The sequence below is a fragment of the Pecten maximus genome, chromosome 12, assembly GCF_902652985.1.
Source record: "Pecten maximus chromosome 12, xPecMax1.1, whole genome shotgun sequence".
NCBI lineage: Eukaryota > Metazoa > Mollusca > Bivalvia > Pectinida > Pectinidae > Pecten > Pecten maximus.
Genome location: NC_047026.1, coordinates 6,160,139 through 6,186,324, shown reverse-complemented (window position 1 = coordinate 6,186,324; position 26,186 = coordinate 6,160,139). Strand labels below are relative to the sequence as shown.

General features: G+C 36.7%; 2 protein-coding genes across 6 annotated transcripts; one reads left to right on the top strand and one right to left on the bottom strand.

Moving 5' to 3' along the window:
- The first annotated feature begins 479 nt into the window (after positions 1 to 479).
- Positions 480 to 24,252, top strand: LOC117339177 (protein phosphatase 1 regulatory subunit 3B-like). 5 transcript variants are annotated; one of them, XM_033900622.1, is made up of 2 exons: positions 480 to 566; positions 20,268 to 24,252. In XM_033900622.1, the coding sequence occupies exon 2, from the start codon at positions 20,276 to 20,278 to the stop codon at positions 21,323 to 21,325; it is 1,050 nt and encodes a 349-aa protein (XP_033756513.1). In that variant the 5' UTR covers positions 480 to 566; positions 20,268 to 20,275; the 3' UTR covers positions 21,326 to 24,252. The 5 variants fall into 5 exon arrangements, with proteins under 5 accessions (XP_033756513.1, XP_033756515.1, XP_033756510.1 ...); XM_033900624.1 differs by lacking the exon at positions 480 to 566 and adding an exon at positions 6,740 to 6,899; XM_033900619.1 differs by lacking the exon at positions 480 to 566 and adding an exon at positions 11,996 to 12,111.
- Positions 8,056 to 9,941, bottom strand: LOC117339742 (sericin 1-like). The gene is made up of 2 exons (XM_033901457.1): positions 9,791 to 9,941; positions 8,056 to 9,458 (listed from the first exon to the last, which is right to left on the bottom strand). The coding sequence occupies exons 1-2, from the start codon at positions 9,939 to 9,941 to the stop codon at positions 8,056 to 8,058; spliced, it is 1,554 nt and encodes a 517-aa protein (XP_033757348.1).
- Positions 24,253 to 26,186: the final 1,934 nt, after the last annotated feature.

Below are 26,186 nucleotides of genomic sequence, written 5' to 3'. Positions count from 1 at the left end.
CTTATATCAAGCATCCGGCCCCCGTGTCTGCATAGTAATGCCGGTTTAGGATTAATATCGAAACTATTAGTATCATCTAAGTAATGTTCATAGCCATACATAATTTATATGGTAGCTTGTATAATATCTTACGTGATGCATTATCAGTATCGAATTTTTGTTTTTTTCTCGAGACAAGTTCCGATAAATGTTTAATTCAAATCATGCACGATACCCACGAGACAATAAGTCGTGCAAGGTACACACCATATATAGATCTGTGTGATTTTTAATCCAGCAAATTATTTATGCATGTAACTCTTATGTAATGGTGCTAGATCGATCGTATTTCCAGTACAAACTGTACATATAAATGTCTGACACAAATAGAGCTCCAAATCGTGCTTAAAATACGACATGTACAATTTCAATTCAGTCTACATCTTTGCCGACTAAGAATCGTCAACATCAGCCCTACATCGAAAAAGTGACGCATGCGCAGCAATCAATAAGTGTTTATTTCCTGTCAACTCCGGCAGTTGCAGTTCGGTTTGCACAGGATCTGGATGGACGTTGCTGAAAACAAGGTAAGCTGTTTTCGTTGTAGGCAGCCCACAGGGATTTGCTATTTTTTTAAAGCGTGCATTTTCTACTCCTTGAACCATTGATAATATTTCTTAAACAAATGAGACGGGTCGAATCATGATATGCCGAGTATTCGTTTCTCCGCTCTTTTATGCAATTACATTATGTAAGTACTTAAAATTTTTAGAAGATTCAAATCAATATATTATTTGATATAACTGTTTATTTTTGTTTTAAATATTCCAGTCCCTTTTTAACGTAAGCAAACCACCTTTATGCGTGAACATAATCTTGATTCTTAAACTAGTACACCACGGGGGCATGTCTAGTCTTATATTAAATAATAGCCAGAAATCTGGCCATTTTCTAATATAGGACTAGACATACCCCTTAAAGTACACGGTACCTAGCTGATAGAAGATGTCTCCCTCCTTTTGTGAATACTTGAGAGGTGTGATAGACAGTTTCGGGTGTTGCAATACTAGTAATTACAGCCCTGTAGGTCATAAACAATGAATTCATTGTCTATTGTAATTGGGGATACTATTGTAATAGGAAGGAGTAATGAAAATACCCTGCCCGCGCTGGGGCTCGAACTAGCAACCTTTCGCTCTCGAGACAAATTTTCACATTTGCGGTCCAAACGGTTGGATCAGTTGGACCGGTGTTGTTCGTTTATGAAATAAAGACAGTTAGACCTGGTGATTTTATATTGATTTCAGACGAGCCTTGACAAAGACTTTCAAGACCTGAATTAACATTTGCAGGTCTTTCAAAAAAAAATGTTTGAAAAATCACATTTGAAAACTGACGAATCGGTTTGTCCGCGTAAACGAACATGTAGGCCCCAGATTAAAGGGAAATTCCCAATAGTCTGAACTAGTTAGGCGACCTTATATTCTCTACTTTTACATTAAATTAGATATTGCCTTCGTTCCTGGTGGCATAATGAAGTTGTGTCGTCGAAATGCCTCGCCAATATCAACTTGTATGTCAGGATCCCCAAACCAGACTGATTTCCAGCCGAGAGTGATCATAAATAAGCTAGTCAAAATTAATCTGTCTTCGTTTACTGACAAATTATTCATATTGTCGTTGCTTTGCGTCATCTTGTCAAAATAATTGGTAACCTTGTTAGCTTGTTTGTGTGTCGTGAAGTATCACTCCTATCTTCGATAGAAGCTGGTCCCGGGCTGTGGTCCAAGTTTGACCGTAGTTATCGCCCTTTTTCAAAGATCTGGTCAAAGTGTCTGTAACCCTGGACTTAGATCTACATAGTTATCTGACGTCATGTTGTAACCAAAGTCAATATTTGTGTTATTATTCTGTGATTTTATGACGTATTCTTTCCCTGAAATCCATTCTTTAATGACCTTTTGTCCTTGTGCAACCTACTTTCGATCGAGTGAGACTGTAAAATGTCGCTTTAGTGGCCTAAGTGTTTGACCAGTGGTCATATATTATCCGGTATAGCTTGAGTAGGATTATACATGCTTGAGCATGACCATGTTTCCTCTGTATCCTGATATTGAATAAACGTGCTGCCATTTTACGGGATCGAGTGGGACCATACCTTCTCACTTAAAGCGACTATATCTGTAGATTTCATACCCATTAAAGCGACTATAACTGTAGATATCATACTCATTAAAGCGACTTTATCTGTAGATTGTATACTCATTAAAGCGACTATAACTGTAGATTTCATACTCATTAAAGCGACTATATCTGTAGATTTCATACTCATTAAAGCGACTATATCTGTAGATTTCATACTCATTAATGCGACTACATCTGTAGATTTCATACTCATTAAAGCGACTATATCTGTAGATTTCATACTCATTAATGCGACTACAACTGTAGATTTCATACTCATTAAAGCGGCTATAACTGTAGATTTTATACTCATTAATGCGACTATATCTGTAGATTTCATACTCATTAAGGCGGCTATATCTGTAGATTTCATACTCATTAATACGACTATATCTGTAGATTTCATACTCATTAAAGCGGCTATAACTGTAGATTTTATACTCATTAATGCGACTATATCTGTAGATTTCATACTCATTAAGGCGGCTATATCTGTAGATTTCATACTCATTAAAGCGACTATATCTGTAGATTTCATACTCATTAATGCGACTACAACTGTAGATTTCATACTCATTAAAGCGGCTATATCTGTAGATTTCATACTCATTAATACGACTATATCTGTAGATTTCATACTCATTAATGCGACTACAACTGTAGATTTCATACTCATTAAAGCGGTTATAACTGTAGATTTCATACTCATTAAAGCGACTATATCTGTAGATTTCATACTCATTAATGCGACTATATCAGTAGATTTCATACTCATTAATGCGACTATATCTGTAGATTTCATACTCATTAAAGCGACTATAACTGTAGATTTCATACTCATTAAAGCGACTATATCTGTAGATTTCATACTCATAAAAGCGACTACAACTGTAGATTTCATACTCATTAAAGCGGCTATATCTGTAGATTTCATACTCATTAATACGACTATATCTGTAGATTTCATACTCATTAATGCGACTACAACTGTAGATTTCATACTCATTAAAGCGGCTATAACTGTAGATTTCATACTCATTAAAGCGACTATATCTGTAGATTTCATACTCATAAAAGCGACTATAACTGTAGATTTCATACTCATTAAAGCGACTATATCTGTAGATTTCATACTCATTAAACGCCTTTTGGTAATACTTGTTCCAATACGATCGAAATGTGAAATGTGAGCTGGATTATTTATTGCCAATTATGAATTTTCTGTGACCTACATGTGGCCTTAGTGGTTCATAACGAATAATTTTACTCTGGATAAATACTGTCTAACTGTGACCAAACCCATCATTGCAATTTTTCCTTCTTTACCTTAATAACTCTTTTAAATTGTAATAGGAGGGAGTAATGAAACGTCTTGCCCACATAGAGGCTCGAACTAGCGACCCCTCATTCAATTTAGGCAAACATCCTACCACTAGCCTAAAGGGAAATCCCAAACTGTGTGACAATCGCAACATTTTAGGGAAATTTCCGACAACCTCGGAACTCCGATTTCCGAGGATTGCCGGAAATTTCCCTGAAATGTTGCGATTGAGCTATTATGTAAACCTTACTATCTCCACTTTCTAAACAGATAAAAAAAAACATAACTTCTTTTCAGTCAATTATAATCCTCAATTGTTGGATATGGTTGCTTATAAATCGGGTCTCGTTATATTCGGTACGAGATCGTTACAGAACGATTGTCGTTTAAATAAGGCTATAGACAGGTTCCTTCGTAGACTTGCTGGTATTTTAAGTACTTTAGGGTCCTATCCAGCCACTACAACTAGCCAGACGAGTGATGGATAAGCTCATGGGACCTCGTGACGAAAGGTGAACACGAGATTTATGATAAAATTACGTTTAAGTAGACATGGAACAAATGGTGTTGTGACAGCCTACAAAATGATTGGGCTACGGGATTGAAATGACCCGAGTTTGTCCGGTGACACGAGGAGTGCCTGTGGCCGCTTGACCACGCGATGGACAGTGGTCAGATATATAAGTCAACCCGGTATAGACTGGCATATATAAAATACTATAGACTAAGCCTACATTCACAGATAGACCATAGACCATCATTGTTTAAAATGGTAGTATCTCGTTCATATGGTAGAAGTTTAAAATACGACAGTGGTATTTTATTCGATCTTTGTGCAATGGAAGGACAGAGAAATATTCCCATAAGCACCATTGTTGTCCCTGGAGAATTTGGAGTGTTTTCCATCGTGTCACAGAGGTAAAAATACTATCCACTTCTGGCTACCAGCTCGTCGAGGGATCGAGGATTTTTCACATAAGTTGAATTTGGAAGAATATTCGATTAATAAGCAAGATGTCTTCATAGGGGCTTGTCAAGTCCGTGTGGATGTCCTGGTGCGATCCGCGACTAATCAAATATCCAATCTGATTAAGAAACAGATCATCAATAATTATTATGTGTATTTTGATAATGGTTGAAGTCTAGTCGCTAGCGTCACCATGCACGGGGACTTGGCGCGAGTTCCCAAACCACTGTCTATAACAGTATACAATTGTATGCCTGTGTGGACCTGGGGTTGGGAATTCGTCAAGTCCCTGTTGCGAGCGTTACACCAGTTAGGTAAAAGGTCCCGGGTTCGATTCGATTCGTAATACACACTAACCCCCTCCCCACCCACCCACCCAGCCGCCATCCCCACCCCCGGGCACGGTATTCTAGGTCGTGTTTTGTATAAACCTTACATAGGCCTACATGTAGATAATATATACTTTGTATACGTGACCAAATGCATACCGCTACACAGCTTTTCGTATAAAACCCTAACCGTATTATACAGACACGAAATGAGGTAAAAACAAACTTGTGTAATATTAAATTAAATCACGTTTTGTCATGACATTTGACAATCTTCCAGATATTGGTATTTATAATAAATAGATAATGTCATTACTTCATTATCCCGTCCTAAACTAGTGGTATATTTTTTTACCCCGGACGGCGTGTTGACTGGCCGATAGACTAACACTCGATGGTACCATCGGATCTCCTAACAATGCCTGTCTGGCGACTCACTATTTGGTCTGTATGACGTCAGTTTAAAATTAACCTTAACCCTGACCTTTTTTGTGTTAGCAAACTTCAGCATGCATACTTTATGTTTTTTTGGCACCAGTTTTTTTTTATAGACAATCGTCACTAAGATGTCGACCTTGAACTCTTCCAGCTGTGGTGACGTCATTGACGTTAGTTTTCAATGATCCGTAGAAATTGTCAAACTCTCGTGTGATAAAAAAAATTATTCTAACATTTAATTTTTTTATCAATCTTTTTTTTATGTCCCTGTATCATCCATTTTTTTTTCTTTGATTTATTTTTTTATTCAGTTATTTTTACAGTATATAGTGTTGCTTGAAACGCAACCAATGAATGTGCACATCGCCGCGGTGACTTCAATAATTTCAGATAAAAATGTATCCCTTTTGAAACAATGGACTTGAAAAGGTTATGCGGACTCGTACAAAAAAAAGTACAATCTCCACGATTCTCTCGCTATAAATCTAGAACAAGTAACCATAAATTCATTGTAGAAACTGCAAAAATGTCAATTTGTGACTGTTGAACGAAAATAATATATTAAGAGACACTTTTATTCTATACATGATATTGTTAAATCTTGACAGCTAATTAACTCTACCAATATCAAAACTTGACGGAATTTATGTAAATTTATCAGCGTACTGTTTAAAAATGTTATATGTTTTGTCTTCTATATTTAAATCTTCTAGTTAATTAAATTCTAAATAATTTAAGTCCTCTATGATAAAAATGTAATAAACAGATATATTTTATTTCTTGAATGTTGTATATATGTTCTCTATACGTTGTATTTTTGTAAATAGGAATAATATACAAAGTTGAAAAGTTAAAAATTGTTCGTGGTCGTCGGGTAGTGAGAGGAGTGTAATAAGGACATCGGTACGTATATGGGTTGATTAAATTCGCTTCTGTTATTTAAAAACCAGGGCCGCTTCATTTATGCGGACAAACCGGTTCATCAGTTTTTTAAATGTATTATTTCAAACATATTATCTTGACGGACCTGCTAATGTTACAATATAAAATCACCAGGTCCGTCTTTATTTCACAAACGAACAACAGCGGGCCAACTGGTCCAACCGTTTGGACCGCAAAAACGAAAACGGCCTAATATAGTCAGGTGTCGTGACTATTACGTAATTTGTGCAGAAATGTGAAACATTTGTATGTGTATTCAGCTGATAGCTTGCAGCTTTTAAAGGTAACCAGTATCAGTATGTATTGCACATGTGTCGTCTGCTTCACGTAGGTAAGATCCGGGCAATGCTATCTTGAACATTTTTTTTTCACATTAAAATACATGTAAATTCCTATTAAGACTACATTGATACATGATTAGTGTTATCTTATTCTGAAAATCACCATATCTCGTTTTAAAAAAAACCCAACATGTTATTGCAGTCTATACCTGTCCGTCACTAATGCCCACCGATGCGCGCGGGTACCTATTGTTTTTGACTAGATGTCCGAGCTGTGCTCACATTTTTCCGTGTTGCGAGGTTCAGTGCCCGACATAGGTATGGTGTGAAGTGTGGCGAGCTGACAATCGTCCATTCATGCTGTTTACATGGGATATTTAACGAACATAGACAATTATATCATCGACATTGCTACCAAGTTTTATGGGCAAGATGTATGTAAAAACTGCTCGGCGTAGGTGAGTCAAATTTACATTTAGAGAAATACTAGATGAACTGCAAAATATGAAATAACATTTCATAAAGACTTGTAACTCATGGGACACATGCAATTGAGTTGTAAGAATAAGATGTATTTCGACATAATCTAGTTTGTTTAACACATTTTAGACGTTTCATGGTGCTAGATTAACTTCCTGGACATTTCTGCTGTTTGTAAATTGTATTCACTGTAATAATCACAGGGGCCTGGCACGATTTTCCGAATGACGGTCCATATGCAATGTATATATATTTTTATAATTGTCAAGTAGTAATTGGCCAGTGATAATGTTATGGATTTGCTTCGTTTATATTTAGGGTCTAGTTAGTAATAAAGACGGTATAATCCAATTTAGGTACTGGATCCTAACAAACAAATATTGGATGCGTATTACTAGAAATAGATAATTGTCAAGTAGTAATAACGACAGTACAGACAAGTAAATTGTCGAATTTTCGAGACAATCTGCCCCTTTATCAAGACAAAGTTAAAAGGACACTGTGTCTTGATAAAGGGGCAGATTGTCTCGAAAATTCGACAATTTACTTGTCTGTACTGTCGTTATTACTACTTGACAATTATATATATATATTGATAATGGTGAGCTTGCAATGAAAAACATGTATAACGTTAGTAAAAATTCAGATGTATTATATCTGGGACACTCGTGACAAGATAGTTCAGTACAGAAACGTATATATCTGTATGCTATTTATAAGCCACGTGAAACATATACATACGTGTATTATATAATAATATCTCGGACTTGAATCGCGAATTCCGCTTCGAGATATCACTACTTCGCCAGAGTTTCCTCTGACCCTGACACCATGTCTGGTCAGACATAGTGTCAGGGCCAGAGGAAACTCGGGCTAATGACTACCTAGCTGCGATAACATAGCTCTGGACGACGAACGGACAATTTCTGACAGATGCAGTGTAGGCAGGGTATGAATATTCGTTCTAATGACTACCTAGCCTGAGTTTCCTAACTCTCTCGAAATTTCCCTGGATTTCTGATGGCTTGCATGTTATGCCGGATTATGTCACCAATCTCTCAATCTCGAGATGTGCCCCCTTCCCTCGTGTTGTCAATCTCTCCATGTAGAGAGACAACTCCGTTCCTCGTGTTGTCAATCTCCATCTAGAGAGGTAACTCCGTCCCTCGTGTTGTCAATCTCTCCATCTCGAGATGTAACTCCGTCCCTGGTGTTGTCAATCTCTCCGTCCCTCGTGTTGTCAATCTCTCCATCTCGAGAGGTAACTCCGTCCCTCGTGTTGTCAATCACTCCGTCCCTCGTGTTGTCAATCTCTCCATCTCGAGATGTAACTCCGTCCCTCGTGTTGTCAATCTCTCCATCTCGAGATGTAACTCCGTCCCTCGTGTTGTCAATCTCTCCATCTCGAGAGGTAACTCCGTCCCTCGTGTTGTCAATCACTCCGTCCCTCGTGTTGTCAATCTCTCCATCTCGAGATGTAACTCCGTCCCTCGTGTTGTCAATCTCTCCATCTAAAGAGGTAACTCCGTCCCTCGTGTTGTCAATATCTCCATCTAGAGAGGTAACTCCGTCCCTCGTGTTGTCAATCACTCCGTCCCTCGTGTTGTCAATCACTCTGTCCCCCGTGTTGTCAATCTCTCCATCTCGAGATGTAACTCCGTCCCTCGTGTTGTCAATCACTCCGTCCCTCGTGTTGTCAATCACTCTGTCCCTCTTGTTGTCAATCTCTCCATCTCGAGATGTAACTCCGTCCCCCGTGTTGTCAATCTCTCCATCTCGAGAGGTAACTCCGTCCCTCGTGTTGTCAATCTCTCCATCTCGAGAGACAACTCCGTCCCTCGTGTTGTCAATCTCTCCATCTCGAGAGACAACTCCGTCCCTCGTGTTGTCAATATCTCCATCTAGAGAGGTAACTCCGTCCCTCGTGTTGTCAATCACTCTGTCCCCCGTGTTGTCAATCTCTCCATCTCGAGATGTAACTCCGTCCCTTGTGTTGTCAATCTCTCCATCTCGAGAGGTAACTCCGTCCCCTGTGTTGTCAATCTCTTCATCTCGAGATACAACTCCGTCCCTCGTGTTGTCAATCTCTCCATCTCGAGATGTAACTCCGTCCCCCGTGTTGTCAATCTCTTCATCTCGAGAGGTAACTCCGTCCCTCGTGTTGTCACTCTCTCCATCTCGAGAGGTAACTCCGTCCCTCGTGTTGTCAATCTCTCCATCTCGAGAGGTAACTCCGTCCCTCGTGTTGTCAATCTCTCCATCTCGAGAGACAACTCCGTCCCTCGTGTTGTCAATCTCTCCATCTCGAGATGTAACTCCGTCCCTTGTGTTGTCAATCTCTCCATCTCGAGAGGTAACTCCGTCCCTCGTGTTGTCAATCTCTCCGTCCCTCGTGTTGTCAATCTCTCCATCTCGAGATGTAACTCCGTCCCTCGTGTTGTCAATCTCTCCATCTCGAGATGTAACTCCGTCCCTTGTGTTGTCAATCTCTCCATCTCGAGATGTAACTCCGTCCCTCGTGTTGTCAATCTCTCCATCTCGAGAGATACGATTCACTCCCTCGTAACGTCAATTCAATCTGGAGACACGACTCCCTCCTCGTTTCGTCAATATCTTTTTACCGAGATACGGCGCCTTGTGTTGTCAATCTGTCCATCTCGACATGAGACTTGTACTTTCATGTCCTCAATATTTTCGTCTCGACATCAAACTCCCTCCCTCGTATCACCATCATCCCCTTCAAGAGATACGACTCCTTCCCGTGTCCTCAGTCGCATTATCTCGAGATACGGCCCCCTCGTCTCGTATTTCTCTCCATCCTAGATACGACGCTCTCCCCCGTGTCACAATCCTCTCAAGCTCGAAATACGACGCTCTCCACTGTGAATGTCGAGATACGACTTCTTCTCTCGTATCTCCAATCTCTTTATATCGACGTACGGCCTCCTCGTGCCGTTATCCTCTCTTTCTCGAGATACAGCCACCGTCTCTATGACGTCACTCTCTACAACCCGAGACATTATTCCATCACTTGTATCGTCCTTTCGTCGTAATCATCTGTCTCTTGTTCTAATTATTGATATATCTTAGTAATTCCCTTCCGCCATTCTCTCAGTCTGTATATCTGCAGTGATGACTCCATGTCTTTACAATACATACAATGGTTATACCATGGTCTGATATATACAATAAGGATTATTCAATCATTATCGAACATCGCCTTAATTACTATGAGTTGTTAATATAGCTTCGTCAAGTTGATTCATATTCTGTTATTTTCTTGTGTCCCACCCCGGTCAGTTTTTCTCAACATGTTTAAATGTTTACATCGATCTTTACCGCGAAGAGTGTTAGAACCAACATGAAAATGTTCAAAATGTGGTGTGATAGAATTTCATACTTATATATAAATGTTTTTTTTAAGAACGTGTAAAAATATCGTGGCTGTGGCGCAGTGGTATAAGCTGTGGGTATTTCTGGCTAAGCGTTTGGGTGCCGTAGATCGTGAGTTCGAGACCCGGTCAGGGCATGAGTCATAAAGTTGTCTTCTTTCGTCATCTGTGTTACTATATTATATACTGTATGTGTATATATGTATGTGTATGTATATTAGAGCGATGGCTTAATTATCAACCTGCATCAAGCTTACAGATGCAAAGTCTGCCAAATTATTTTCTAACAAAAACATCGTCAACGTCAAGACTTAAAAAGTGCATGTTCAATTTATTCCTAATCCTACTACACCTTCCACCAATGTGTGATTGAAACAGTCGAGAAGACAATATGACGTAATGTTTCTGTCCCCTTGTTATGAGGCGTTACAGTCACCACGCGTCTGTCTAGCCCGAGTTTCCTCTGGCCCTGTCACCATGTCTGGTGTAGGGGCTAGCCCGAGTTTCCTCTGGCCCTGTCACCATGTCTGGTGTAGGGGCTAGCCCGAGTTTCCTCTGGCCCTGTCACCATATCTGGTGTAGGGGCTATACACCAGACATGGTGACAGGGCCAGAGGAAACTCGGGCTAGCGTGCGTTTGTAATTACGACGTGTGGTGTATATGGATGAATTATATATACAACAAAAGTTTCATTTGTATTTATTTATTTAATTTAGCTATTGTTCAAGCATAAAACAGTGATGACGTAAATACAATTGAATTGCATTGTACCTTTGTCCAAACTACTCCAGCTTTTCGCAATAAAAAACAGGAGTAAAGTAAATTGAATTAGGCACACCATTCTGGGTTGAAAGTATTGTCAGATATACCATAGAACTAAGTTCAATAATCCCCTATATCAGTTTACATGTACACAGCAAATGGACAGAACAATCCTATTTGTTTCACACATTAATAATGAAACACGACTGTCGATACTGTTCCAACTTCGACATCAAAGGGTTCTGTTCTCGATAATTCCCTGTAAACAATCTATACATCGTCAGCGGAATCCACTGATGGAACATGCATGTTTTCATACTTGGCGCCTTGATTCTCGGTAACTTAAGATCTAATCTTTTATTAAATTATCGTCGTCAATCATAGATTGAAGTGACCAGTTTTTGGTAGGACGGTGGTTTTTCTCCGGGTACTCCGGCTTTCCTCAACCTCCAAAATCTGGCACGTCCTTAAATGACCCTGGCTGTTAATAGGACGTTAAACAAAAACAAACAAACAAACAAACTGGTCTCAAACAGAACGCGACATGGATGTTCGCACGTATATTTCGACTCCTTCATACACCTTTGTTGAAGTTTTGGTGCTAACCGCGACCGCTTCGGCAACATCCAAGACCTTTCAGGAGACATGCCCTGTATCTGACCCGACAGCTCACATAAGTGTTTTAGATGATACAGCGTGACGGCATGACGTCCTATCGATCGAGACGTCATTCAGTACAATGTTGGTATTTTTTCTGTATATCGATATGCGGCCGGGGCGATGCACTAAGTCTCTCTTCCTGTAGATATACATATACATTACGCGTTCGATTTTTATTTTGTCAGTAACCTAATGATGTATGTAAGGAAAAGACGCTGACTCATCAATTCTGTATCCGCATCACACTGGTGTCAGCCATTGGATGGCCATTGTCAATAGGCAAAACCTCGCGTAAGTACGTGACAGTCATTTATTATTGAGCGAGACGGTAGACAGAGCAGGCTTGGTTTTGTCAGGAAATGCACATCGTAAAAGGTACGTTTTGGCACCATTTACAGATGAGAATTGATCAGAAACGAAACAGAACGTTCAATCAATTGTTTTGTTCCAGTGAATGTCTCGTGCATTTCCCGCTTTGCATATTTTTATATATTTTCTGTAAATTTGTCGTATATTTGCAGTCTTTGATAAATAAAGGTCTCTACAATATGTCTGCTATCTAGACAATATTTGGCAAAAAGGTTGAAACATTTTTTTTTTTTTTTTTTTAATTTTTTTTTAGATTATTGTAATTTCAATATTTTTTTCCTGCTTGAATCGCGATGTTCAAAATGAATTGATCATGAACCGGAAGTGGTATTAAATACATCTTCGACGAAGAAATGGATAAATTAACTATAATAAATTTGGCAACATGTAACAAAAACTTGAGTATCTAAACAATAGGAGTAGGGAGGAAGTAGCGGGTATACTCATTCTGCATGTGTAAGGACACATCATCCGTTTCCGCTTGACATCTGTACACTGTATTCACGCAGGTATAGAAGTCATATTGCTGGGTAACGGAACAAGTATTATCTTATATTGTTCGTTAGCCCTAATTGTGTCAGGGTCAGAGGAAACTCGGACTAACTGTTCGTACAACAGTGACAGCGAATATGGACATGTTCTCCCTCACGTATTGGCATGGTCGTGGAAGAATGATGTCATCGGTGTCAAGGGTCAATCACGATATGCTTGTAATGATTTATGCGTTTGTGCGCGCTTTTTCTCTGCAAATGAATTCAACTATAGTTATTATGATATGCAGATCATATTGTAATATTTCCTAAATTTGCTTATATTAGTTCAGTTGGAAAATCATTCAGCTTGATGTAGAGGGTGTTTCTTTTATCTAGATATACCAGGCAGCGATCCGTATTGTGTAATTTCAGAAGATCTGTGGTTCTGGCTCATTAGCAAGCTATATCCTGATGTTGCGTTTCGAGAATATCAATATTGACATTGCTTTGTCGAACGGACGAAATATCTAAAACAGTTAACACCTACAGCATTATCTTAAAGGTGCAAGATACAGTATGAACGTAACACACGGCGAGGATTTACCTGTTTACGGAGCCAACAAGTGTCCTTGAACGATGAAGACCCCGACATTCGGTATAGGTTTAAATTACGTGTGTATAGTTAGTTTCGCCATTGTTGTTTGGCCAAGCGCTGGAGCAAGGTAGTTCCTGCTTCATTCTGCAGACAAGGTACATGTATTTAAATTGGCATTACGATTTTATGAACATAACTAATTTATTGAAAATTGATTATTTTATAAAATCTTAAAATGATAGCTTATTGTGCATTTCTTTTATGTAAATTCTAAATTTTCAGTATTCTTCATTTTATATTAAATCTCTTTCTACGAATAATTAATGTGCATAGTTTGACAATGCGATGGTTAAAAGCATACAATTTTCTTATATCGGTGTGTTAAATGAAAGCATTCGTCATTTTTGTGTCGCCTTTGAAAAAGGAGACATATAGGTATTACTTTTCGGCGGCGTCGGCGGCGTCGGTGTCGGTGTCGGCGTCGGCGTCGTCCGGAAAATGGTTTTCGTGCGATAACTTTAGTAGTTTAGAACGGATTAATTCGAAACTTCATGGGAAGGTTCATTACCATGATAGCTCGGACAAGTTCGATAACCAAAATTATTCGCACCTTTTTAAAAGAGTTATAGCCCTTTAATTTTTTGCGAAAATGGTTTCCACTCAATAACTTGAATAATTATTACAGGATTAATTTGAAACTTCATGGGAAGGTTCGTTACCATAATACCGTGGACAAGTTCGTTAACCAAATTTATTCGCACCATTTTAAAAGAGTTATGGCCCTTTAATTTTTTGCGAAAATGGTTTCCACTCAATAACTTGAATAATTATTACTGGATTAACTTTGAAACTGCATGGGAAGGTTTGTTACCATAATACTGTGGACAAGTTCGTTAACCAAATGTATTCGGACCTTTTTAAAAGAGTTATAGCCCTTTAATTTTTTTTGCGAAAATAGAATGTTCGTTACCATAATACTGTGGACAAGTTTGTTATTGTTTTTTTTTATTCAAGTCCTAATTTTAAAGGGTTATGACCCTTTAATTATTCGCATACACAGGCGACACCTTCACTTCCGTGGAATTCTTGTTATCAAGTACATGTGCTATTGATTTTCTGTAAAATTCGCGTGCAGTGCAATAAAAATATAGTGTCGATGTCTACCGCTGTGACAATGAACTCTCTCGATTCGTAGCTTGAAAGCTTCGAAATGACATGTTTAGTATCCGACCTATCCTTAACCTTGTAAGAAGGCTACCATATTGAGGTAGTATATTGTAAGTATCGCCATGGGTCCCGAGAAGCAGGGTTATGCGTTACTTTTAAAGGACACGTAAAGTTCAAAATTGTAGACAGTTTTGTTTTTCTCTCCAAAGGTTTCCATTGAGCATGCAGTGTAAAACTTCTGTGTTGCGTGACACCGTATATTTATAATGCACAGGTGGTTCTAATCTGGAGTATTACGTCTGCAAATATCCTACCAACTACATGTATTTGGCATAATTGATACTAGACCAGTTAGAATTGATTATAAAGCATGGTCGATAAGATATGTTTACATTTCATTAAGTGTCCATAATGACAAAGCACGATTGTGCTAAACCTGGTCATGTTTAAAGCTGTGGTGTGGCTACCGAGTGGTTAACCGGAAGTCGTTGTTCCGGAAGTAAGTTTCCGTGTGCGACAGTCGGACACTCCTAGGGGATTTAGTGGTTTGAAGTGTTAACTGATAAGTTTCGGCTGATCCTCAATATATTAAGTATACAACCGTCATATCTTCGGCTGAACAATTGGCTTTGTGTCCATGTTCAGATTACGGTAACCTGGTACAGCAATCGGAAATCCACTCGGGCCTTTCCGTCATATCACATATGACGGAAAGACCCGAATGTTTTTTTTTCCGATTGCGGGTACAGTTCCTTCTCCGAAATCTAAATTGATGTGTATCGCGGAACTGGACTGGGAGGTAGCTGAAATGGCATGAGCTACCGTCTAAAGATAAGAGGTCACAGGTTCGAGTCCCGATCTGATCGTTGTAATTCTCCTCCCCCATATTTATTGTTTCCGCTTCGGATCAAACCCGTGACCGCTGGCTTTTTGGCCTGACGCTTATTTCTCGCCGACACAGTATGGATCGGCTAGTATTCCATGCTCCTGCTTCAGAAAAGAAGCCGTCCTCGAGTTTTCCAGAGGTACAGTAACAATTATGCTTTTGGTATTTTCCTCGGGGTCCCTAATTGAGCGCCAATGTATATGAGCCACCATACATTGTCTTTACATTGTAATGACCCGCTATGGATTAAACCCATGACATCTGACTTACCAGTCCGACACTCCTCCAATTGAGTTTTAGAGTCTGTCCCTTGCTGAGGCTGTGTGAGGCAGTTAGCTACTATTTACATAGGTTATTGATCAATCACTCGGAATATATCATAACATATCAATCAAGCGGACAAAGCTAATTGTATTTCCGAGAGAATGTATCTCGGAATCCATTTCCGGGATACTCTTTGTCCTTATTTGCGCATGCTCCATTTGAAGATTGGGCAGGAATAAAAGTGATCAAGTGCGCCCCTACAGCCGTCATGGTTGCTAACAATTCGATTTTTCGGGAGAGTAGCCATACTTTTTAATTTTTATAGATATTTTTACCGGTATTTCTTGAAAGATATTAAACGTCATATAGGGGAAATTGTTGCTTTTAATACCATTTTCCCGTTCTGTATACTTAATTTGAGGCGGATCACATAAGTTGCAGCATGCTATGTATCCGTTTTAGATTGCTATCCTTAATTTTGTTTAATTCCTAAGTTTGTCCGTTTTAAGATAAGGAGAATTATGCAATCGCCTGCTACATAGACTTTCTACAAACTAAATATATGAGACCTTGGACTGGAAATTTGTACAAAGTCCATCTTAGGTCTCACACAAGTATTTCAGCTAATCATGTTTCGCTTACTAAACCAAATCCCTAAAGAAAGCGTGTTTCTGAAGTTTTCTTGGGAAATTAATAGTTACGTTTAAAATACAGGTGTATAAAGGAAGGAATTCCCCAAGTAGGGGGTTCCCCCGTTCACTGTAAATATCAGGGCTACCGGTTATTCGTGTGCTTTTAAATAATTATCATTAAACCTATCAAATAACATCATTTATCGGGTTACGAAAAATTTAAACTTTAATTTGATAATGAAATTCACGCCATTTGAACTTCAAATGAGCAGGAATGGAGTCACTAAGATAATTAGTTGTGTGTGACCTGTCTGTCGGCAACACACCTCTACGGTTATTTTTAGCTCCGATAACGGATCTGATCATGCATATTCATTAAATAGCTACATATGTGTACATTTGTTATATATGTCATAAAACGTCATAGAAACTTAGTGTTACGCAAATTTCTATAAAATATTTGGCTTTTATTGTTTTAATCAATTTCGCGACAAAATACATAGCCCGAGTTTCCTCTGACCCTGACACCGGAGTTAGACATTCTGACATAGATTTATTAAAATTTCTTAATTATAGATTTATATTAAATTTCTTAATTATAGATTTATTAAAATTTCTTAATTATAGATTTATTAAGATTTCTTAATTAGCTGTTCGTCAGCTGGTCTAATTGACTAAAATAAGCATTTTTTCGATCCCATGTAATTACATTTGTACTCGTGCAACGCTTGCTTCAAAATGATACAGTTAATACACCGACCTACAATTTAAAAAAAATAATAAACTGGAATACCATACTTAGTTAATTAGTCCGTGATTTTTATAATAAAGTGAAATGTACGGTTCGTCAAATATTACCAAAACAGATTATGCATATACCTAGTACAGATCAACGTTGAAAATTTCAATCTGACACTTAGGTACAATATATGTAACATGTGTACACATCACCTTTTTTATGGGGGTGTGTCGCGGTCACACACGAGAGATGAACACGTGTCTCTGATACACGTGTACAGATAAAGTTTGGAGTAGCCAGCACGTGACAATATCATTACTGCTGAGAATATTAATTAACGGCAAAACATCGTGTCCTCTTGGAATGACATCAGCAGTAAGATTAATGTGAAGACGAAATTAATGTGAGGTCTTGGAGAGCGAGAGTGTATAGGTCATATTTACATAATCACGGGGACCTGAGAATTTGTTACAGTCTCGTGCGCACTAGCCAGGGAATTTATCGGGTCCCTGTGAGCATGATAGACTCTGAAATTGGACTCTGTATCAGTAGAGGCCTTAATTACGATATCTATTTTTATATTGGCCTCTGATATCAGTCCGGGTTTGAAGTTTAAACAGCTTTATAATTTTGTATTAAATCATGAATATATATTACAAGATGAAAATAAACTTTTATGAAGGTTTTGGAAAAAAGCTTAAAGCTTTTATTAATCTATTTCCCTCTTTAAGTTTGGCCATAGTATTAAATATAAGTTGAATTACCAACACTGTTTCAAAATAGTAATAAAAAGTATTTATTTTAACGAAGGGTTCAATAGTGATTGACAGCAATGTCAGTTTAGAAAATTTGTAGGACATAAATATATATAATTACATTAGTTAATTTCGATTGAGATAATTAATTAGAGTAGATATATATATATGTATATATTTACTCGAACCTCTTAAAATATAAAATTCTGTACAGTTGTAGTCACTGTTTTGTTTTCTGTATCCATCAAGTTTGAATCACCGGAGAGTATAATGTAGAATATCAAGTTAAACTAAATATGAACTGTTGATTTATATTTTTTCGCACACAAAAAAAAGGTTCTATGCTAGGCCTACCTATCTACATATAAAGGGTTTATTTTTCGTCAGATTTCAATTAAATGGAAAAAAAATCTCTCAAGTGGTAAAATTTTAACGACATCAGGTATGAAGTATTTTAGTACAATATGTAAACTAGCGTCAAGCAAATTTCTGTAAGACGATGGGGTTTATACAGGGTTTTTTTACTGTTTAAAGAAGGTTTTTTTTTTTTTTTTTTTTGTATAGAATTCCATAATTCGACTTGACTGCTTAAGGTAAAATAAGATGTTTTTTAATTAATTAAAGTTAGTCTAGTATTTTATTCGCATGTCTGGTTCTGTAATCATGTAAAATCCCGTGCTTTCACACAAAACGGAAATATATAATTAAGATATATGTCCCTGGATAAAACCATATAGTCTAGATTCTATGACGAATTTATTTTTTTAGTAGAAATTCATTTATTTAAAAACAATCAAACACACGAATTGGGATCTATTTCAACTCAGTACATCAATTTAACACGTGGAAAATATCATACGTAATTATTTACGTCTTTTCATTTTAACAAGGACTTGAATTGAAGATTTATAATCTAATTCCGTGATTTCATTTAAATATCATTTGAATTTTTAATTTGTCCGGACCACAGTAGATTAGTTGTTCAAAATGCAAGTATTTCATCAGCCTGTAGTATTCTACAGAGCAGTGCTGTCTCAACCAACAATAGCTGGACATGATCAACATGCCACTGTCAGCTGTTTTGACATTGCACAAAGCAAAGTAGTACACACGTGTCATGGTTCGACCTTCACGAGGGGATTTCCACTTGCCAAGCAGCTGATCACATGATCGAGAGAGCTGAGCATGTTGATTGGTCAAAATGCTGTAGTAGACCATCTCTGATTGGGTAACCTAAGGCTTGCCTGAAAATTATGAAAGACCTTGACACCAATACGGACCGGTGTGTTTTTGTACTCGTACATATGAGGACAAGCCTTATTGTAGTGAGGAGTAATGCTGAGAATAGTTGTTTTCCAGGATATATGTGAATGAAAGGTGGTCAGATTTTGTCTTATTAAGAAGGGTAACATTACGGTGAGTTTTAAAATTATGATATTGTGCTTGTATAATTTTTGAGTTCTGACAGTTGCACTCCTTTTGACTGGCGATCGAAGGGAGTTTTTGTCGTGGGATAGGTCAATGGTCTGACTGGGCCTGATTGCTAATATAATGAAAAAGGATTTTATTATACGTTACATAGACTGTAACCTTGATTCCATAATTATGTTAAGAATGTCGTTTACATATTATTTTTAAATTATTTTAATTTTCTAGTCCGGCCCACTGTGTACTAACAGTTATAGTGGAATTTTGCGGTGGCTTGCACATTGCATCACCCCTGGCCTCTTTCCTTGTCCAGAGATCCATATTAGCAATATTTCTTAGACTATATAGATCTTTGGCTTGTGTATAGTAATGTCATTGTACCCTATTTGGGATGGGACATGTCTTTTTTGTATTATGGTATTACTGCTAAATGACAACCATGCATGAATTCTCAGCAAAATGTGCGCATTAGCCTACTGTAGTAGGGCTTCAAAATTATAAATATGTTGAGTAATAGTTAAATAATAAGCCTATAGCTAGTTTATAAAATTGTTGACAATTTGATAAACTGTGTACCACAATTTAGTCCATGGAAAGTTAATGTACTCACTTAATTGAATGTGAAAGTGCATTATATTGTAATTTGCAATGGTTGTGTAATGATCAACCAATGTTGATTTAGTCGTTTGGCATTCAATGCAGAAGTCTTTTAAAATCCTCATCTGAAATATCTCAAATGCCCTAACACAAGTTGTAAGTAGCAATCTGACTATGAGAGGTTACTTTTCAAAATGAACCAAGTCTCTCTGAGCTCTTGCACAACTAATTCAGACATTCATGTACTGCTGTTTTGCTTATACCAAACCCTAAAAAAGAAACTGTCATAGTTGATACATTTGATATTTTACTGATATATCATAAGTGAAAATGATCTGTTTTTATACATACAGTGCAAAAAGGTTGAATAAATTTTGTATTACTTTAATACGACTATATATGTATGTAAATCAGGGGATTATCACTTTTGGAAAATATACACATTTCTAAAAATTCTTATTGAAAAAAATTGTAAAATGTATTTTGGTCAAAATAGCAAAATTAGTATAAGGGGATTCCTTACTTTAATTTGTAGCCTAAAGTAATCCCTGTAATCTATCTTGTTTTGCTACAAAAATAAAATATTTATGATTAACTGACATTTGCTTTACCTTTATATTTTTCAGATACACTAATGCTGAAGTCAGTATTACCTGGTGCTAACTACCTGCTGAAAACCATGCCGGTTGATCTATCAGCATATCTCCTATCCTCAAGTCCGCCGGCCTCAAGCTTCGAGTTCCTTACCTCGGCCTTTGTTCCGAGGGGAGATTCATGGAATCGGGGATGTGCTTTTGAATCTAAAAATGAGGACTTTACAAAACTTGAGGATCCTTCGATTGATCCAAATGAAAGTAAAGAGCCATTAAAGCCAATAATTAACCAATATATTGGCTCTTGTAGTGATCGGGAGGATGAGTTAGATATCTGTGAATCTTGCAGTTCATCAAGGTCAGAGTCTTCATCAAGGTCAGAGTCTCCATCACCAGGAAAGACTAAGAAAAAGGTCTCATTCGCAGACCATAAAGGACTAGCTTTAGCCACAGTGAAAATCATGACCGAGCCCTCACACATGCCACCTCGTCTGCGACCAGATATCATCTCGTCCCTCACACAAGGAGCTACAGCAGGTGTAACAGAACAGCCTCCGCTCGTTCTTCAGTTTCAGCAGCCAGCTTCAGACTACCTTGCATTCAGAGATCGCTTGGAACACAACAATTTGTCCCTGGAAAATGTAATCCTTCGCGATTACAATGTTCTTGGGACAGTCAAAGTGAAAAACATTTCGTTTGAAAAGCATGTATTTGTGAGGTGCACGTTTGACTCCTGGGAAACCTCTGAAGATATTGTGGCAACTTACGTGCCAAATTCTTCGAAACAAAGTGGAAACCTTTTCGATACTTTCTCTTTTGAAATTGAAGTTCCTACCAATTTCGATAGGAGCAAAAGCATTCAGTTTGCAGTGTGTTTTGATGTAAAAACTCAGCAATTTTGGGATAGTAATAACTGTAAAAACTATGGAATTGTGTCTGCAAACTTTGAGAGTTTAGATGTCACCGATGCCTCTCACAAACTTCCTCATGAACATCGTAACAACAAGAAAGGCGATATTTTACAGAATGTGGACTCTTGGACGAAGTTTGCTTGTTGGAACAGAGTGGACACAAGTGTGCCATATTGGTGAAGGTTTATTATATACATCCTGAGTGGTTAAATTGTCAAAAGTTTCAGTGATGGCTAAAACTAAAAATTGTGACGAAGGAAATATATGCACATGCTTTACATGTGCGATAGTTGTTTTTAAGTGTGGTAGGTGATGGTCGGAACTTGATAAAGTATGGGGATGTTGCAATTGCAATTGGTGCGTTGTATAAGGTTGGATGATACAGAAATGTTTATGAAGGTCAGGTCCTACTAAAATGTAAATTGAATGTAAAAAATACATGTAATTGTCCTTATATGAATGTGTAGCATTTGAAGTTTACATGTAGGATCTACCTTTGAACATTTTAATTTGATTTAGATGTATTGAACATCAGTTTGATGTGGATTCCATCACACCATTGAGAGACGTAAGCTAATATAAATACATGTTGTAAAATTTTCACCTTTAAATGTGTACCACACTACACATTAAGATGTGCACAAACAAAAAGTCTACAAAGGGTAGACTTTTTTAATTGTTGGAAAAAATGGTTTGAACTTATATAAGTTTGTTGAATGCTAAATATTATAGTTGATGTTGTACAAAAACATGTTAAATTTGTAAGATTACAAGTGCCAAAATGTGTAATTTACAAACGATGCAGGAAGTTGTAAATACCTTTCAATATTGCCATACCATGTGCATTATTGTAGTGATATTCCTGTTTGTCAAATGACAAAACATTTTTGAGCTTTATAAATAATTCCTCATAAAACCTTAGTATTTTATTTTGAAGATTTGAGGGATTTTTTGCCCAGCCACTATTCAGAAATTCTATTTTGAACCAACATTATTCAGCCTTGTGGAAGGGAAGTAACTCTTAAATAAAGCACTGTTCCATATATATAATTACATACAGTATCCTATTGCTTGTAATCAGAAGAAAACTGTATTATTTTTTTTCAAATCAACATTGAATATGCCTGTCATATGTTTAAGGTGATTACATCACAGGTTTTACTGTAGCTAGTAAAATTGTGTTTTGTATATAATATTCTTGTTATTTGAATACAATACAAGTTTTATGTTATGTAGCTGAATTACTGTGCATAATTAATCTATATAAATAGCCTGTTGTCAATTACAAGATGTACCAGCTTTTTTTGTGAATTTCAATTAAATAGGTTTTATGAATATATAGACATTATGATTTCTGTAAGGTTGTGATATATAAAAGTATTTTAGTTTGTGCTATAGATGCACACAAATTATAATATATATATACAGGAACATCACATATACTATAGGAATATTAATGCTTCCTTTATAATTAATTTTCTGATAAAAAAATTACAATAACCCCTGCACAGTTTGAATTTGATCTCTGTTTTTTGAAATTTGGACATATTCATAAATTCTGAACTCTAATGAATCAAAGAAATGGTCATAAATTCTGAACTATAATGAAGAAATGGTCATAATGATATGCGTGAGATTTGAACAATAATTTAACAGAATATGTGAGAGGATCTGTTTAATTTACATTAAATTTCCTGATGTAATACTCTATAAGATTAAATGTATATTGTATTATGCAATTGATCACTTTAATTATTGCAGTATTAGATAAAAAATGAATCCAATTACTACACATATATATATAGCTGTCATTTAAATAAATCTTAGCTTGCAAGATAGGACTTAACATATTCTTTCTTTAGAATGAAAATGTTGACAGACTTCATGCGAATACATTATGTTATAAGATGTAAAAAAATCAAGTCGGTTATATATATATATAGTTGGTATATTTTCACTTTTTGTTGTAAGTGGCATCTTTGTCTTCAGAGTGATCAATTGCTACAAACTAGTCGTCTTCGGACAATGATTTTGTCTCTTCAATCCCGTATTTTGGGTTTCTTTTTCTCTGTGACTTGATCGCGATCACTGGGTGGAAAATCTGAATCATAGTATAGGTATAGTGTAGAGTCCAAGTTTACAAATTACACCATACATAAATAAAATCTGTAATTAATTGAAATAAGTATAACCAGGAATCTCTTAATTACGATGTGTAAAATTTGTGAGGTTTAATTTAAATACTAGAAACACAAATATTTTTAACTTTGTGTGGTCTATAGTTTTGTACAGATGAATATATATGCATGGCAATTGCACTATTTTGATTGTAATTATTTATATATCTTTAAGTCAAAATTTGGCTTTCATTATGAATTTATCAAATCATTTAAACGTTTTCAAAATATGATGAAGAGAAAAACTAAATATTTTCCTCTGAATAATATTTAATAATAACATGCTTGTAAAATTTTACAAACAGGACTGTACATTTAATAATTAAATACTTATATAAATACCTTATCTATACATATGTACCTATGTGATATATACTTTAGGATGTGTAATGCATTACACATCAAGCCTGCCCTTATTACCTGTTGTTATATACACCTAGATCTTCGATAGCATATATATACTAATAAAAAGTCATTGTGATATTGGGAATGTATTCTTTGTACATGTAAATAGCCCTAGAAACTGGGAATTTGTTTCACTTTAGGGTCCTGAGATCACAGAAACTAGATATATCTGTGATAAAATGTTTTTCCTACAAATTATATATAAGATGCGAGTTTTTGACTCTACTGCATTATTGTTAAAGTTTAGGGAGTAGAGGTGGCGAAAGCCAGCTGGCTGCGGGTCAAGTTTTTTTGGATGACATTATATATATCCTTATATGCACTGACCAGAATGCAGTGGCTTTCAACGGACATGCTTAACGCATAAATAGGGTGTCAGATTTTTAATTAATGAGAGTGACGGCAGGTAATGAGCTATGTAATGAACGGAGAGCATGAGAATGGTTTATAAGTCATCCGTCATCATTGTTACAGGTGTGTATCGTCAGAGAGTGTTCATTAAAAAAACTCAAATTTTAAACTGAACCTGGTCTTGTGTTGTCTTTTATAAGTCAAGTATTTGGATATCTCTTGTAATCAATGGAATTTTACCAAATGTGGTGATATTATAAGATGTTCGAAATGATGAATATATAAAAATTATGACGGCGAAGGGTCATAAAGGTTCTTTTGGTTGTGGATAGAATCTTGGCTGCAAAGACCCAGGAGTCGGGAGTTCAATATACCTATACTTCATATCCTGTTATAATAAGCCTAAGGGACAAACACTTTTAGATAGCTATAGATATGCTTATTGAATTGCAGGACAATGGAATACATTATTGATAATCCACCATCACCAGATGGTAGTCTGTCTGTCAATCAATAATCCTTTTAGTGTATGTCATCAGGGACATATAATAAGATCCCTAATGTCATGTGCTGTCACTATTTCATACGTACTTAAAGGGGCATTCCTTCGTTTGAATAAAGTTTAGGTTGTCAAGATTAAACTAATTGGAAAATATGTATTTTTTCCAAGTAGTAAAAGTTATAATCATTACATTAATAAGGCAGTTTTATTCTCAAGATAAACCAAAGTTCTTCAAGTTATTAAATCCTGAAAATTCTTAATTTGATCGGAAGTATCACTAATTACCGCAAAGACATACAGTATTTGTGAACAATACGCCTTTTTCTTCTACATTTCGGCGTTAATTTCATTACATGTAAATTACAAGCACAGACACTCATTAGTCATTGTTAGGGCATATATTTCATAAATAGAAATTGTGCATGTTTCTGATGTCCAAACGAAGGAATGCCCCTTTAAATGAAATTTCAGAAATTATCAAACTGTAGGCTTCCTCGGTCCGCACATATACATGTATATATAAACTATTAAAAAAATGGCGGGTAAGCGGCCATCTTGGATTTTGAAATTCTTGAATGATGGTCCTCAAAATAATGACTTACATGTGGTTCCATACACGGCCTTTGGAGAGAAATTGGAAGAAAAAAAGGCAGTCTTATTTTTAGCGGAACAGGGAAATTAAGTAGAAAGATGAGAACTTCCGATATCCATTAATAAATTCTACCGTTGGCAGACGCTGCGCGGTAGTCTCCCTTTTGTAAGGCGAGAAACTGGAATATTACAATACCCTGTGCATTTTTGGACACATCCTTTTCCCCAGCAAAGGAAACACAAACGTCACATGGACTTGGAAATAAGGCGTATGTATATTGATAGAAGGTCAATATGTACTATTTCACATATAAAAAGTGTTTATACAATAAGATTCAGTTTCTTAAAAAATTTCGGCCTAAATAGGACAACAAAATGTGGCCAACAAGATAGGTTCATGGACATGGTCATGTAAATTCTTTAAATATAAAGCCACGTTCTATATATTTGCCTGGTAGTTCTAGAGCAGAACAATTTGGACACTTCACGTTACAGGCGTGAAGTTGCCCATCAATCGTTACTAAACTTGGTATATTATTTAAAAATGGTTTTTGTCCTCAATAAAATCATCATTACATTTGGTCGCCATCGTTGATATCATTTTGGTACCGACCCCCTTCTATCAGGAGTTTATATGCTACCAATACCGAGTTTGGTAATATGTCTCTTTGAATGGCAATTGGGTATAATACTGGTATAAGAACCTTAACTCAAAACTGCCTTTCAAATTAAGATGACTAGATCACTTTTGCGGCATGGACCGTCTGTTAGTCCTTTAACTTTTAACTTTTTTTTGTAAGCTTAAATTTTGTGCACTTTGTTTCCATACAAATGGCATACGACTTTCAGCTGTACGAATTCTACAGTTTTGGTTTGGGTGGAAAGACGGCTATTTTTACCGCCTCGCCAGTAAATTTGCGGTATAAGTCCAAACAGACTTCACGGAGCCCAGACAAACATTGTAAGTCATAGCTATAGCCGTATACGGCTTTGCGATAGACACGAGGTTATCTAC